The sequence below is a fragment of the Peromyscus maniculatus genome, chromosome 19, assembly GCF_049852395.1.
Source record: "Peromyscus maniculatus bairdii isolate BWxNUB_F1_BW_parent chromosome 19, HU_Pman_BW_mat_3.1, whole genome shotgun sequence".
NCBI lineage: Eukaryota > Metazoa > Chordata > Mammalia > Rodentia > Cricetidae > Peromyscus > Peromyscus maniculatus.
In genome coordinates, this window is record NC_134870.1 from 65,662,225 (window position 1) to 65,679,743 (window position 17,519).

General features: G+C 41.7%; 1 protein-coding gene across 1 annotated transcript in view; it reads left to right on the forward strand.

The window, feature by feature from the left end:
- Nucleotides 1–16,174, forward strand: part of Cfap53 (cilia and flagella associated protein 53) — a 53,413-nt gene extending 37,239 nt beyond the window's left edge. The window contains exons 7-8 of the mRNA XM_006970112.4: nucleotides 2,926–3,028; nucleotides 15,805–16,174. Coding sequence (XP_006970174.1) covers nucleotides 2,926–3,028; nucleotides 15,805–16,033 — 332 coding nt within the window. The 3' untranslated portion in view covers nucleotides 16,034–16,174. The remainder of the gene's footprint in view (nucleotides 1–2,925; nucleotides 3,029–15,804) is intronic.
- Nucleotides 16,175–17,519: the final 1,345 nt, after the last annotated feature.

Consider the following 17,519-nt stretch of genomic DNA (forward strand, 5'->3'; position numbering starts at 1 on the left):
AATTAAAGGTTTTAACTTTGACATAGTAATACTGTATACAATAAGAACAATTATCAAGTAGAGATTACATTCACAATGTACTGAATTCCAATTTATTTGTATCTGATCAATTTAAAGAAAATACTCCATAATCTATCCTATCTTAGTAAATTCAAATTTTTATACCTAATTTACTTTCTATCATATCTAAAGAAAACTGCAGCTATAACTGTCTAGTCTTCAACTGCATCAAAGGCCCCAGAAGGGTATAATATTATTTAAGCAAAAAGTGCATTGCAAAGAATTTCCAAAAACTCTAGAAATGACAGAGATATTTGACTGCCTGGACAGTCACCCAAAGTTCCTCTGTAATGTTGGGGCATCTAGCATCAGCCTATGGGCCCAGAATATCTGGCAAACTTTTCAGACAATCAGGAAATTTGAAGGACTGTCCTGCCTTGTATAGGCAAAGTTCATCAGTCGGTTTCCTCTTTGTCCTGCAGAATATCTGGCAGTTTCTTCTGTGAAGCAGGAACCTTGAAGGACTATCCTGTATTGTTTTTGCAAAGTTCAGTGGTTACTTTACTGTGGGTCCTGCAAAGCTTATACAATATACAGTCAGGCAGTCCAGGCAAAAGCAGTTTCTTTGCCCAGTGACTAACCTTGCCACAATGAAATCAGTTTCATTCAATGCCCATCATCTCTGAAGTAAATTGGTACTTCCAGGAGCAGATGTGTCTCACTGTCATGAAAACCTTTAGGTTAACAAAATATTGTAAATGCCATATCCTGTAGATCTTTGAAGTGTTTGAAAATCATTTATCTATCTAAATATATCTATTTAGCCTTGAGAACAAACCTAATGTGACTACAAGTTTCATTATTATAGATTAACTACTAACCTCATTTTTAGTTATATATTGCATTTTTAAAATGAGCTACATAAGCAAAATACTTCAAACAAGAGTAGAAACATATATACAGTATAGCAAAAGTAACTTCAAATTTGTATCAATACACCAAAATCCATGCCAATACACAATATCTGAGATTAATAGTTGTCTTTTTATCCTATATTCCTCTAACTATAACAAACATCTATAACCCACTAAATAACCAAAAGCCTCCCATACCTCTCTTGGGAATGTGGACATCATGTTCTCCAAACTGCTTCCTGCTCTATGTGGACAAAGTATCTTTAGGGTCTCTGAGGAAATTTTGAGATAATGGCCAAGTCCTGGAAAGGCCAGAAGTAACCTTTGCTGATAGATATCACCTGTCAAGTTTCAGAAGGTCTCCCTTGATCATACCTGATCCATATTAACCTGGCACAAATCCACAGCCTCTTGTTTCCTATGGAAATGAAAGCAAAACCTCTTCTCCAAAGCATTTTTTATTTCTCTTTGACAAATACATTTTTTGATGTTTTAAAGTTAAGGCATTCCTAAAGTATATAGGCTGGTTTATTTCAATCCCATGTCTCTTAGCAATTGTTGTTTGCTTATCAACATTCAAAACATTCAAAATCAACACAATAACATACAGGTTCCAGACTCCCTGTGTATTCCCCATCTCTATGTGGCTTATTCTTTTTCGTTATTTTCTTCTCTCTTCAAAGACGTTATTACTTTGACTGCACAAGCAAACTTTAGATTGCTAAGCTACACCTGATCCTCCACACCACCCTCTTGTCTAGCTCTGCCCTCTTCTAGGTTCATGGGAGCCAAACCTAAAGCTTGTGGCCCCATTAGAGGTTTGTTTGATCTGGAACTGCATTCAACCCTCCTAGTTGTAGGAAACCACAAGCAAGTGGGGTGTTTTGTTTTGTTTTGTTTTTTACTTAGCTTGCTGTTTCTATTCAATGCTCCCTGCTGAACAGCAGTGCCTCTTAAGGAGTGGTATCTTTTTTGCCCCAGCTTTCTCAGGCCCTACCTAGGTAGATATATGCCCAAAATATGTTGGTTGTTTTCACTCTTTTGAGGGGCCTACCAACCAGCTCCCAAATAAATCACACACAGAATCTTATTCTTAATTATAAATGCTTGGCCTTAGCTTGGCTTGCTTCTTGCCAGCTTTTCTTAACTTAAATTATCCCATCTATCTTTGGCCTTGGGGCTTTTATCTTTCTCTATTCCTGTGTACCTTTTCTTTCCTTCTTAGTCTGTGTCTGAAGTATAGCTGGGTGGCTGGGTGGCTGGCCCCTGAAGTCTTTCTTCCTCTTTCCTCTCTCCTTCCTTCTTCTCTCCTCCCAGATTTCTCTCATTAATTCTCACTGCCTGTCAGCCTTGCCTATCCTTTCTCTTGCCTTACCATTGGCCATGCAGCTTTTTATTAGACCATCAGGTGTTTTAGACAGGTACAGTAACACAGCTTCACAGAGTTAAACAAATGCAACATAAACAAAAGTAATACACTTTAAAATAATATTCCCCAACATCTTAGCCAGCTGGCCCCAACATCCTAAATTCAAGAGATGCTCTTCTATCAGCTTTCTAAGTACATGGGACTACAGGTATACAATTGCATACCTTCTCTTTTCCTTTGATTAAAAAAATTATTTTAATTTTATTACATTTATCTATTTATTTATTGTGTTCTCTCTCTCTCTCTCTCTCTCTCTCTCTCTCTCTCTCTCTCTCTCTCTCTGTGATTGTATGTGTATGTGTGCATGCACATATGCACCATGGCACCCGTGGAGGTCAGAGGACAACTTGTTGGGGTCAATTTTCTCATTCCACCATGTTTCAGTCGCACGGATCAAATTCAGGTCTTCAGGTTTAGCAGCCTTTACCCACTAAATCATCTTACTGGACCTATGTTTCCTTTCTATACAATGGAGATCCACCCCAGCAATTCTAAAGACAATATGGCATTAGTGCCCAGAGAGATATCAGCCAGTCTTGCTTGAAAAAAACTTTGTCAAGTAATTTCTCTTGTCTTTCTTAGTGCAACGAAAACTCAAAGAACAAGAAGAATTGGCTATAGAACAAGAACGTATAAATGAAGGCCTGAAAGAACTTAACTGTGAAGAGAGGGAGAGTTTTGCCAGGTATGATCTTGTTCTCTTTATTCCTATTTCTTATGTAGAAAAAATGTATCTTTAACATAAGGATAATGCACTATTAATCCATACATATTGATAGTATTTTATATTAATGCTGTACTTGTACATCTAGAGCCAACCTTCCTCCCTCCCTCCCTCCCTCCCTCCCTCCCTCCCTCCCTCCCTTCCTTCCTTCCTTTCCATTTTGGGATTATGGTAGTTTGTACATAGCTATGTTCATCCTGTCTTTACATCCTTACCCTATATCAGAAGTTCTCTCTCTCTCTCTCTCTCTCCCTCCCTCCCTCCCTCCCTCCCTCCCTTCCTTCCTTCCTTTGTTTCTTTCTTTTTTTCTTTGGTTTTGGTTTTTTCAAGGCAGTGTTTCTCTATGTAGCTCTGGCTGTCCTGGAACTCACTTTGTAGACTAGGCTATCCTTGAACTCACAGATATCCTCCTGTCTCTGCCTCCTGAGTGCTGTAATTAAAGGTATGCACCACTACCTGGTCAGTTCTTTTTCTTTTTAAAGAGATTTTTCCCCCTCACAGTTTCAGAGTTTCAGTGAGTTATCGCTATCACTTTGGGCCTATGACAGTGCAGAAATCTAAACACCTCATGGCTGGGATGTAAGAAACAGGAAGAGGAAGGAGCTGAGATCCCAATATTTCCACCAAGGTCAAGATTACAGTGACCAGAGGACTTCCCAGGTGGTTCTACTTAAAAGTGATTGCTACCAGGCTAGGGAACTGGGCAGGTGGCTCAGTGGATGAAGTCCTTGCTACAGAAGCTTGAGGACTGGACCAGATCACAAGAACCCACATAAAAACTGGAAGCACTAAGACACAAAGACAGGAGATCCCTGGGGCGAGCTGGCTAGCTAGACTAGCCAGATTGGTGAGTTCTGAGTTCAACAAGTGACCCTGCCTCAATAAATAATATGGAGAGTGATTGAGGAAGACCCTTGGCATAGACCAGAGTAGCCTAATAGCCAGATTAGCAGGAATGGCTCACATGCACAGTGCTCTTTGTATGTGTCCCCAAGACTATGTGTTTATGTGTTCTGATGCTTTTGGAAACTCCACTGTCCTCCTGTGACAGTCTTCTCTGGGATGAGTGTGCTTCCTTATGATTATCCAGTCAGGCTCAGGGGGAAAAGCAGGCCACCGTCTCCTTGAAGCTTTCCTCACTGTCTTCCCATGGGGTGCAGTAGAAGAAGAGGGCCTGTATCCTCTGATTCAGTCATCCTCTCTGCCCTGGGGAGTGGGGTTCTGTCCATTCTCTCATACCTGGTGCATATAAATATGTTCTTTTTTTTCCCTAGAAGAGTATGATTTTGTATCTAAGCCTTTTGCCACTTTGATAAAAATAGTATGTAGCCTACCCTGTTTACTTCAAATTACTGTTTCTGCTCTAAAGGGTGGCATGCATAGGAAATCAGAGGGCAAATTGTTGGAGTCAGTTTTAACCTTCTACCTTATGAATCGTAGGGGTCAAACTCAAGTCATCAGATTGGGTGGCAAGCTCCTTTACCTTGGCAGTCCCTCCTTCCGATTTCCTACTTCCTACTTTATTGTTGGAGATTTGAAAACATCTTCCATTAGCACCCCTTCCCACCCAACATCAAGTCAACTGGGGCATAAGAAAAGAGTGTGAGCTGGAAGCATTGTAGATTCCTATTGCTGCCTGAAAACATTCAAAATTTGTAGTTTAAATCAATTTATTTTCTCTTATTCTGCAAGTTGGCAAAGCTCAATTCAGTGGTTCTTACTTAGGATGGCTCATGTAGCTCAGATGTAAATTGAGGCTGAGTACATTTGGAAGCTTGACTGGGGTAGACCTGAAGACACCACTCCTCACTGGCAGTGTGCCTCACTGTGGTTATGAATCTCACCTGGGTTAGCAGCTAGAGGCTGGGGTAGACTTAAAGACACCACTCATCACTATAGTCGGGGATCCCACCTGTGTTAGCAGCTAGACACTGAGGTAGACCTAAAGACACCACTCATCACTGGCAGTGTGTCTCACTGTAGTTGGGGATCTCACCTGTGTTAGCAGCTGTGAGGCCTGGAGTACTGATAGCAGAGCAACCTGTTCTGAAAGAGGGCATTTGCATAGCAAGTGTTATAAGGAACAGGAGTTTCCAGACCCAGACTAAGAGCAGGACCAGCAGAGCACCTCCTTTGCCTAATGCCATGGGTCACACAGACACATACAGGGTTTGTGCAGATTCACAGCAATGGAGAAAGAAGCATCACCTCTGGTTAGAAAGGCATGTCAGAAGGGGAGTAGGATTAAAGTCCGTCTCAGAACACAGTCTTGGAAGACAGAATCTTCCACAGAGGGATATCTAAACAATTCTTTATTTCTTATGAAGGTTGGTAGCTTTTGTACTGACACCAATGACCAATTATCTGATTCTCTAGACACTGAATATCCAAAAGTTCAATTAAATTATGACATTAACTGTAGATAACACAGACCACACAGGATTAGGGGCTGTCCCACAAGACGTATTTTAAATATCAAGCCCAGCTCTCAGGCTTTTCTGGCCACCTATAAAAATCAGAGGCTTCTACTTCCTTTTCTCAAAATTCAAAGTTTCCTAGGCCTGCTCATAGAACTCAGAAACATATTTTACATATATTTACCTGCTCGTCACTAATGGAAGAGATACCTTACATTCTGTGGGGCTACCACCCTTCTCATTCCAGAAGCTCTTTAAGCATTATCCAAGAAACTTTTGTATGTTTTTATACAAAGTGTTCCTACATAGCCCAGGCTGAACTCAAACTCAACATGTAGCCCAAGCTGGTCACTACCTCATAGTTGAGTCTTAGCCTTCTGGGATTACAATGTGCACTACCACACCTGGCAAGTTCAAGCCTTTTTTTATTTTTTGTTTGTTTGCTTGAGGTTTTTTCTTTGTTTCCCTTTTTATTTTTGTTTGGCTTTGTTTTGTTTTGAGACAGTTTTGGTATATAGTCCTGGATAGTCTGGAGTTTCTATGTAGACAGGCCAGCTTCAAACCTGTGGAGGTTCTCCTGCCTCTGACTTCCAAGTGCTAGGAATATAGGTGGTAAGACTCAAAATTTTAACCTTTTTGTGTGTCTGTGATGTACATGTGTGTTCATGTGTGAGCGTGGGTATGAACAGACCATGGTGCACATGTTGAGGTCAGTTCTGCCCTTTTACCTTGTTTGGGCCAGTCTCTTGTTTGCTGCATACACCAGGTAGCTGACTTGTGAGCTTCAGGTAGAGTGTGTGTGTGTGTGTGTGTGTGTGTGTGTGTGTGTGTGTGTGTGTGTGTGTGTGTTTTGCATGCATGTGAAAGTATGTGTGCACATGTGCTTATGTTCATGTGTCAGTACTCGTGTATGTGGAGGCCAGAGTAGATTTGTCCTCTGTCCTCTGTAAGACAAAGTGCTAAACAGCCTTATTAATAAAAAACCCAGAGCCAATATTGGGATTAAAACCGAGAGATCAGAAAAGCAGAAAGAAGCCAGCCATGTTCTTACCACTTAGATACTGTCAGCCAAAGAGACCTACTTCCTATATACCCATGCCTATGTGCCTTTCTGTTCTGCCATCTCATTTCATCTCTCTGTATAGCTACATCACTTCCTCTTCCTGACCACTATGTCACTTCCTGTCTATACAGACCTCCAGACCTTTATGGTTACTGCTGGAATTAAAGGTATGTACCACCATGCCTGGCTCTGTTCCCAACGTGGCCTTGAACTCACAGAGATCCGGACAGATCTCTGCCTTCCGAGTGATAGGATTAAAGGCATGTGCTACCATTACCTGACCTCTATGTTTACTATAGTGGCTGACTTTTTACTCTGATCCCCAGATAAACTTTATCAGGGTACACAGATAAAATATCACCACACTCCTCTATCTTTTTCTACTTTATTTTTTTTTTTAAGTAAAGTGTCTCACTAAGCCAGAGGCTAGCTGTTTTGACTAGGCTGACTGCAAGCATCTGTAACCATGCACAGAGTCTATGTGGGTACTGGGGAACTGAACTCAAGTTCTCATGCTTGCATGGCTGGTGCTCTTTTCCACCAAGGTACCTCCCATCTTGCCTGATTGTTACCGGATTTGGGGGCACAACCTTTGCCCCAACAATCTAGGTTTGGCCACTTAGTCTCTATGAGCCAATTTAAAAAGCCAAATTAATAGTTAAAAGCAGGAAAACAAATGGTTTATAGAATGTGACCACATTGGAAAAAGGGACACAGAGATCCAGTAACCCCTCAAGTCCATCTTCAGGGGTCCTGACATGAGGGTGAGGTTTAACCGAAGGGAAAGTCTCTCCTGAAAGTCTTCCCAACACGTTGTATGTCTCTCTGGGAGACTTATTTCTCCCTTGCTGCCCCTAGAGTTTCAGCCAAGAAGATATTCCTGGGCTGTTAGATTTTTGACCAAAGTGCAGAATAAAGAGACAAAGGCCAGAAAGAGACCAGAATCTGACCTCAGCAGATGAGCTGGGTTTATTAGCACACACATCGATGACAGCCTCTCTCCTAAGGGAATGCAGGGTCTGCCTGGAGGTGGGAGGGTTGGAGCTGGCTCAAAATCTTTACAGGGACAGGTGATGGACTTGGGGGTGAGGAAGTAGGAACTATAATGAAGTTATTTGCAGATTGCAATGGTCCCTTCTTCTTGGAACTGTTTGCTCAAGCAAGACAGACTAGCTAGGGAGCAAAGGCCAGCTGTGATTTCATAGAAATCCAATTTTGCCCATTTTTGCAACCTAGGCACTCTACTATGGTCAAACTCAAATTTCTTGGGTCCATTGTTTCAGTAGTCTGGTAACCAAGGAAGAGACACAGGCAAGCGACAATCAGAATGCTAGAATTACAGATGCATGCTACTGTGCCCAAGTTTTTGTGGGTTCTGGAGATATGAACTCAGGTCCCCATGATTGCATGGTAAACACTTTGCCCACTGAGCCATGTCCCTGGCCCTAGATTCAAGATTGGAAAAAAGAAGAAGAAAATATCCAAGCCAGATGTGGGGGCACACACCTATAATTCTAGCACTCAGGTGGTACAGCCAATAGGATTAGGAGTTCAAGGTCATCCTCAGCTATGTAGTAGGTTCAATACCTGCCTCAGCTACCTGAGAACTTGTCTTTCTGGTGACTAGAAACCTGTCTTGAAACTACCTAGGGACCCATCTCTTTACCATAAACTGACTTGATTTGGTGAATTAAAGAAGACATTCTTGTTCCTTCAAGGGTTTTAAAAGCCCTATAAATATGTTTCCCTACTAGAAGCAAAGGCTAAATAGAATTCTCATCATTCCACCAGCTAATATTAAAAATAATACCTGTGCAAGCTAGGAATGCTAGTGTATACCTGTAATCCCAGCACTGGGAAGATGTAAGCAAAGATTAGGAGGTCAAGGTATCCTTGGCTATATACTTAGTTCAAGGTCAGCCTGGGCTACATAATGGACTGTATCAATTAAAGGAAATAAGGGTGCCCAAATGGGTCAGTGGGTAAAGGTGTTTGACCCCAAGCCTGATATTGGTATGTTTTGTGGTAGTTTGAATAGGAACAGCTTCTGTAGGCTCAAATATTTGAGTGCTTGGTCATTGGGGAATGGTACTAATTGAGAGAGATTAAGAGGTGTGGCCTTGTTGGAGTAGGCATGGCCTTGTTGGGAGGAAGTGTGTCACTGTTGGTAGGCTTTGGGGTTTCAGAAGCCTAACCCAGGTCTAGTGTCTCTGTCTCTTTGTCTTTCTGTCTCTGTCTTTGTCTCTATCTCTGTCTTTGTCTCTGTCTCTCTGTCTCTGTCTCTGTCTCTCTCTGTCTCTCTCTCTCTCTCTCTCTCTCTCTCTCTCTCTCGTGTGTGTGTGTGTGTGTGTGTGTGTGTGTGTGTGTGTGTGTGTGTGTTCCTGCTGCCTTTAGATCTGGATGTAGCACTCTCTACCATGACTGCCTGAGTGCCATCATGTTTCCCACCATGAGGATAATAGACTAAACCTCTGAAGCTATAAACAAGCCCCAATTAAATGCTTTCCTCTATAAGAGTTGTCATGGTCATGGTGTCTCTTCATAGCAATAAGATTTTGACTAAGGCATGTGGACTGGTGGTTAGGATCAGTGCTGTAATGAAAGCAGTGAGTTTTGCCTACTGAAAGGTAGTCTTGGGAAGGAGGGGCTAGAATCCATGATCAGAGGTGGTAGGAAGTGATTTGACAGCTCCTTGGTGATGGCATAGCAGGCAATTTTAAGGCATGACCATCGGTGAAGCAGTCACTAGCCTCTGGGACAGGGGTATTAGAGTGCTATCCATAATTTCAGAAGTGAAGGAGATCAGTGGAGGAGGTGTTCATTGGCAATAAGGTATCCCTATTTAGGGGAGGGCATGGATACAGGGAGACAGAAGGGTGAAGGAAGGCTGAGTGCAGGGATTGGAGACATGAAGGCTAAAACATGAAGGGTAGGCTGCTGTTGTAGATGGAAGTTTCACTCTCACCTGCCTGTTCCCAAATACTCAGCAGCTGCTTTCCAAATAATTGACTTGGAGCCTTCATATTACTTATAAATGCTCAGCCAGTAACTCAGGCTTATTATTAACAAGCACTTACACTTAAATTAACTCATAATTTTTATCTATGTTTAGCTGCATAGCGTGGTACCTTTTCTCAGTAGGGCATTCTCATCTTGCTTCCTCTGCATATGGCTGACAACTCTTTGACTCTGCCCTTCCTCTCCCCAGAATTCTTCCAGTCTGGTCACACCATCTATACTTCTTGCCTAGCTACTGACCAATCAGTGTTTTATTAAATCAATTCAAGGGACAAATCTTTCCAGTATCCAAGAGCATTATCTCACAGCATTTCCTCTTTTTTGTCCAATTAAAAAGTAAGCTTTTAACTTTAATATAGTAAAACAAAAACAGTTATTAAGTAAGAATTACAGTCATGATTCTAATCCATTTGCATTTGACAAAATTAGAGAAAATACTTAATTATCTATCTTATCTTGGTGAGCCTACAGTTTTAGGAAGAAGGAAAGGTGGAGTCAAAGCAGGTACCAGCCAGCCACCCAAGGAGCAACATGACAGTAGACCTGTAATGCCACCGCCACATGACAATACAATAGATTGATAGAAATGGGTTAATTTAAGATGTAAGAGCTAGCTAGTAATAAGCCTGAGCCACCAGCCAAACATTTATAAGGAATATTAAGCCTCTGAGTCAATTATTTGGGAAGCAGCTGCCAGGTATTTGGGAGTTGCTGGCAGGACAGAAACTTCCATTTACAATGGGTAACTGATGGTGTGAAGCTACAGAGATAGACTGATGAAAAGTAAGTTTTAAAGTTTCAGGGATAAGGAAGGAGGTTGTAGGTAGGACCTTTAGGAGAAGGGGCCATCCTTGAAAGAGAGGATCACTGTGGAGATATCAGTGAAAGGGATGAGAAGATTAGCCTGGCATAGGGTTAGAGCCTTGGCTATGGTGTTGCTGTGAAGGCCTTTTGCCACACTGATTTCCAAAGTGGCTGTACAAGTTTACAGTCCCCAACAGCAGTGGGTGAGCAGTCACTTGTTTTATTGATCTTAGCCATTCTGATGGGTATAAGATGAAATCACAAAGTAGTTTCGATTTATGTTTTCCTGATGACAAGGGATGTTGAACATTTCTATAAGTGTTTCTCACCATTTGAGTTTACTCTTAAAAATTCAGTTTAGATCCGTACCTCACTTTTAAAATCAGGTTGTTTTCTTTGATATCTAGTTTTTGATATCTTAATATATTTTGGATACTAGACCTCTATCAGATGTGTAGTTGGTAAAAATCTTTCCCATTCTGTGGGCTGCCAATGTGCCTGGATGATAGTGTCATTTGCCATATAGAGAAGCTTTTCACTAAGTTTCATTAAGGTTCTATTTGTTAATTCTTGACTTTAGTTCCTGTGCCAATGCTGTTCTGTTCAGAAAGTCTTTTCCCGTGCCGATGAGTTCAAGGCCATTCCTCGCTTTCTTTTGTATCAGGCTTAGTGTATCTAGTTTTGTGTTGAGGCCTTTGATCCATTTGGAGTTTAGTTTTGTGCAGCACGATATGAATGGATCTATTTGGCTTCTTCTACTTGCAGCCATCTGGTTTGACCAGCACCATTTGTTGAAGATGCTGGTTTTTGTTCAGTGTATACTTCTGCTTATTTATAAAAAAAATAACCCAAGTGTCCATGGATGTGTGGGTTTATATCTGGGCTTCAATTTGATTCCATTGATCATGTGTTTGTTTTTGTGTCAGTGCCATGCTGTTTTTATCACTATGCCTCTGTAGTACAACATGAACTCAGAGATGGTGGTACTTCCAAGATCTCTTTGATGATTCAGGATTGTTTAAGTTATCCTGAGCTTTTTGTGTTTCCATATGAACCTGAAAATTGTCCTTTCAGAATCTTTGAAGAATTGTGTTGAAATATTGATGGGGATTGCATTGATTCTCTAGATTGTTTTTCATAGGATGGCCATTTTTACTATATTAATCCTACTGATCCATGAGCATGGGAGATTTTTCCATCCTCTGATATGTTCTTCAATTTCTTTCTCCAGTGTCTTAAATTTTATCATACAATCATTCACTTGCTTGGTTAGGGTTACCCCAAGATATTTTATATTATTTGAGGCTCTGGTGAAGGGTAATGTTACCCTGATTTCTTTTTAAATCCATTTGTCATTGACATATAGGAGGGCTACTGATTTTTGAGTTAACTTTGTATCTAACTACTTTGGTCAAAGTGTTTATCGGCTGTAGGCGTTTCTTATGTGTACTACCATATCATCTGCAAATAGGGCTATTTTGACTTTCTTCTTTCCAATTTGTATCCCCTTGGTGTCCTTCAGTTATGCTACCTCTCTAGCTAAGACTACCAAGTCCTATATTGACTAGCTATGGAGAGAGTGGACAGCCAGGTACTGTTCCTGATTTTAGTGTGATTGCTTTGAGTTTCTCTCCATCTAAGCTGATGTTGGCTCTGGGATTGCTGTAAACTGCCTTTATTATGTTGAGGTGTATCCCTTTTATCTCCAGTCTCTCCAGGACTTTTATCATGAAGGGGTGTTGGATTTTCTCAAAGGCCTTTTCTGCATCTAATAAGTTGATCATGTGATTTTTGTCTTTTAGTTCATTTAAACTGGTGGATTAAGTGGTGGATTACATTTATTGATTTATGTTTAACAATCCCTGTATCTCTGGGATGAAGACCACTTGATCGTGATGGATGATCTTTTGGATGTGTTATTGGATTCCATTTGCAAATATTTTATTGAGAATTTTTGCATCTATGTTCATAAAGGAAATAGTCTGTAATTCTCTTTCTTTGTTGGATCTTTATGTAGTTTGAGTCTTAAGGTTACTGTGGCCTAGTAAAATGAACTGGGCAATGTTGCTTCTATTTGTATTTTGTGGACTAGTTTTAGGGGTATTGGTATTAACTCTTCTTTGAAAGTCTGGTATAATTCTTTAATAAAACCATCTGGCCCTGGGCTCTTTTGGTTGGTAGAGTTTTAATTACTGCTTCTAATTCACTGAGGATTATAGGTCTGTTTAAATTGTTTATCTGATCTTGATTTAACTTTGGTAAGTGGTATGTATCAAGAAAATTATCCATTTCCTTTAGACTTTTAAATTTGGTAGGGTGCAGGTTTTTAAAGTATGTCTTTATGATTCTTTGGATTGCCTTGATGTCTGTTATGTCCCCTTTTCATCTCTAATTTGGTCAATTTGGATATTCTTTCTTTTGCCTTTTGGATAAGGCTTTGTTTTTTTTTTTTTGGTTTTTTCGAGACAGGGTTTCTCTGCGTAGTTTTGCGCCTTTCCTGGAGCTCACTTGGTAGCCCAGGCTGGCCTCGAACTCACAGAGATCCGCCTGCCTCTGCCTCCCGAGTGCTGGGATTAAAGGCATGCGCCACCACCGCCCGGCACTGGATAAGGCTTTGTTAATCTTACTAATTTTCTCAAAGAGCCATGAATTTGTGCATGTGAAGTATTTATTTTCATCCAATTCTGGAAAGTCTTTAATTTCTTTCTTGACTTATTTTTCATTCAGTAGAGAGTTGTTCAGTTTCCACGAGTTTGTAAGCTTCTGGTGTTTCTGTTGTTGTAGATATCTGTCTTTAATCCACGGTGGTTAGATAGGGTGCAGGGTGTTTTTTCAATTTTTTAAAATCTGTTGAGACTTGCTTTGTGTCTCAGTATGTGGTCAGTTTTGGAGAAAGTGCCATGAGGTGCTGAGAAGAAGCCATATTCATTCATTCATTCATTCATTCATTTGTTTATTCATTTATTCATTCGTTTTTATTCTCTTATGTTACATCCCAACTACAGTTTCCCCTCCCTCCTCTCCTTCCAGTTGTTTCTCCCCACCTCCCCTGGCCCACAGATTCACTCCTCCTCCATTTTGCTTCAGAAAAGGGCAGGCCTCCCAGGGATATCAACCAAACATGGCCTATCAAGTTGCAGTAAGACTAGGCATATCCCCTCATATTAAGACTGGATGAGGCAATACAGTAGGAAGAAAAGGCTCCCTAAAGCAGGCAAAATGTCAGAGACAGCCCCTGCTCTCACTGTTAGGATTCCCACAAGAGGACCAAGCTACACAACTGTGACATACATGCAGAGGACCTCAGTTGGTCCCACGTTGGCTTGCTGGTTGTTAGTTCAGTTCCCGTGGGACCCTATGAGCCCAGGTTATTTTCATTGACTTTTTTTTCCCTGTTGGTCATGTTTGACTATATTCTAGGTCTCTGGGCTATCCAGATGCTGTGTCCTGGCCCTCCAGGCAGTGTTATGGGTGGGCTTCCTCTCATGGCATGGGTCTCAAGCTGGACCAGCCATCATTGGCCACTCCTACAAGTTCAGTGCTACCTTTATTGTAGTACATCTTGCAGGCAGAACTAATTGTAGGTCATGAGTTTTGTGACTGGGTTGGTGTCCCAATCCCTCCACTGGAAGTCTTGCCTGGTTACATAAGATAACTGGGTCAGGCTCCATATGCCCCATCACTAGGAGTCTTAGCTAGGGTCACCCTCATAGATTCCTGGGAGTTTCCATTGCAATTCTAGTGTCCTCCAATTCCAGTCATCTCTCCCAGTACTCTCTTTTTTCATCTTCCCCTCACCTGATCTCTCCTGTTCCTGCCCTGTTTGTCCCCAGTTCACCCATAAATATACCTTTATGAATAAACATAAAGGGTATATTCTTTTGTGTTTGGGTGAAATGCTCTGCATATATCTTCTAGGTGTATTTGGTTCATAATGTCAGTTAGCAACAGCATTTCTGCTTAGTTTCTGTCTGGATGACTTGTCTGTTGGCAAGAGAGGGTTTTGAAGTCTCCCACTATTCGTGGGTGAGGGTCAATATGGGATTTAAGCTGTGGTCGTGTTTCTTTTATGAACTTGGGTGCCTTTGTATTTGGTGCATAGATATTAAGAATTACAATGTCCTCTTTGTGGCCAGCCCCAAGAGGGAGTTTTTAGATTTAGTATTTGTTTGATGGAGGTATCCATTTTTCTATCATGCCTTCAGTGCCTGAGATTCTCTCTTCTCTCTCTTGTATTCTGTTAGTGAGCCTTGCCTCTGTGGTTCAAGTTCTTAAGTTTTTCATTTCCAGATTTCCCTCAGTTTGGGTTTTCTTTTTTGATTGAGTTCCACTTTGAAGTTTTTAACTCTTTTATTATTCTCGTGTTGTTTGCTTATGTTTTCATGGATTTCTTTAAGGTGTTTATTGATTTCCTCCTTAAGGAGCTCCAGCATATCCGTAATGGATGTGTTAAGTTCCTTGTCTTATGCTTCAGCCATTTTGCATTTCTCAAGGCATACTGTAGTAGTTCTTGTGTTCTAGTGGGGACATATTTTCCTGGATATTATTGTGTTTTTATGCTGGCAGATAGGCATCTGTATTTAGGAAGGTTATAACTTTGGGTGCAGATATCCCTGTGGTCTGATGGAGATGGGGGCATAGAGGAGTGGGGGTACATCAGATGTTCTGCTCAGAGCTTGGGGCTTGGATTTAGAAGGAAGGAGAGGCAAAGATCTGAAGTTAGCCTACCTGTTTCCCTGGATGTTGTGGCGGCCAGCACTTCTGTCTGCATTGGGGTCTTGGGTAATAGGGTGAGTGGGAGGAAAGAAGGTAGGATGGGAAGGTCTCCGTGATCTTCTGGGGATGGGAATCAGAGAGTAAGGGGAGGACTTCCGCAGGTGTTCTGCTGCAGAACTGTGGGTGAAGCTGTTCAGGGTGTTTTAAAGAGCTCTCTATGCTTGTTCTTAGGACCAGGGACTTTGGTTTAGGGTAATATCACAGTTGTACCATCAGCAGTTATTATACAACAACTAACTGGAGTTTTCTTACTTATTAAAAGGGTATTTATTTCTTTTTATTGTATGTGTGTGCATGTTTTGCCAGCACCACATACGTGTCTGGTGACCTCAGAGCCAGAAGAGGATATTGGTGCCCTTGGAACTAGAGTTACAGATCATAGTGACCTATAACACAGGTGCTGGAAACTGCACTTGTGTCCTCTGGAAGAACAGTTAGTGCTCTTAACCTCTGAGCCATCTCTCCAGCATTGGAGTTTCTTAAATATGAAAAAAAAAAAACAAAACCCAGAACTGTTACATAATCTAGCAATCCCACTTCTCAGTCTCTAAGTGACATTTGCATGTTCATATTCATGGAAGTGCTTTATTTCATGATAATGCTATAAATGAATCCAAATGTAACTTTTAATGTTATCCTTTGTTGTCTTTAAAACTTAGGCGCTGTGGTTTGGCTAAGGAGTATAGGAATCAACTTCGGATGCAAATTGCCTACCAGCAGCAGGCTCTAGAAGCGGAGAAGGAAGAGAAACGCCAGGAATTTGAAGCAGGCATGGCAGCAAACAAGGCCTGTCTGGACAGGATCCAGGAGATCCTCTCAGAGCATCACGCCCTGTCTCAGAGTGTCCACCCCATGCGGAGGGCTTGCCCTGACAAGCTTCCAAGATAGTTTATTAAATGTCAATGCACAGTTTCTGGGTCTTTTAGTGTTTTGTAGCTACACCTTTTGGATAAACTCTTATTCTCTGTGTTTGTATACTTTATTAGACATAATTATCTTCCTTCAAATAAATGTGTTTTTTTGTTTAGATACTAGTCAATTCTTCATTGCCATGACATGATACCTGACATTACCAACTTAATGAGAGTAAAGATTGATTTTAGCTTCTGGTTGCAGAGTTTTCAGTACAGCTTGTCTGGTTTTACAGGATGTGAAGTCCCTGTGTGGTACTTTACCAAAACCCTGGAGACAGGAATTAGTAAAGGAAATGGGCTTGCTTATAGTTTGGGCCATGGTGGGGTCCCATGTGGTGATATATTGTGTACCCTAATAAACTTGTCTGAGGATCAGAGGACAGAGCCAGCCACTAGATTAGACATAGAGGTCAGATACTAGTGGCACACACCTTTAATCCTAGCACTCAGGAAGCAGAGATCAGTCTGGATCTCTTTGAGTTCAAGGCCACCCTGGACTATATGAGATTGACTCAGTCCAGGAGAAAAAACAGAGCCAGGCAGTGGTGACACATACCTTTAATTCCAGTACTGGGAAGCACACACACCTTTAATCCCAGTAAGTAGTATGGCAAGGCAAAGAAAGGTATATAAGGCATGAGACAGGAACTACAGGCTCTTTTTGGCTGAGGCTTTTTGGGTGAGGACTCAAAGGCTTTTAGGATTGGCTGAGGAGTGGGCAAGGTAAGGTTGGCTGTGGCTTGCTCTGCTTCTCTGATCTTTCAGCTTTCACCCCAATATCTGGTACCAGGTTTTTTATTTATAAGACCGTTTAGCATTCAAACCACAGTCTTGTCCCCACCCCACGCCCTGCTCCCTACTATGATAAAACACTGACCAAATGCTGGCATACTTTCTGGCTCACTCACAAGTTCATGATTAGCTTCAGTTTCTTATATAGCCTAGGAAAGATGCTACCCACAGTGGGCTGTGCCCTCCAACTTCAACCAATAGTCAAGACACTCTCCCAAAGACATGTCCACAGGCCACTCTGATCTAGACCATCCCTGGATGGAGGCCTCGTCTCTCAGACACTCTAGGCTGTGTCAAGTTGACAAAGCCAACAGAACAGAACCTAATGCTCTATCTAGAATCCAGACCAGACTGCTACTCAGGCCACAATCCCTGCAGCAACCCCTCCCCTCTCATAGACCCTGGCAGGTGCCTGCTGAGGTACCGTCTGGGCCTCAGACTTCCAGGTGCCCAGTTTTCTTCCCCGGGGGAAGATGAGTTTACAGTAAAGGAGATCCTGGGTGGGTACGGGGAGAACACATTCTGCTCCATACTTCTTCCTCTGTCTCCTACCTGAGAATTGGAGAGCCTGGCTTCAGGCTTGTCCTATAAAACCATCTTCAGAAAGTTGCAAGAGAAGAACTCCTCATTTACCACATGGGCCTGGTTCCTCTCTTCAGAGCCCCCAC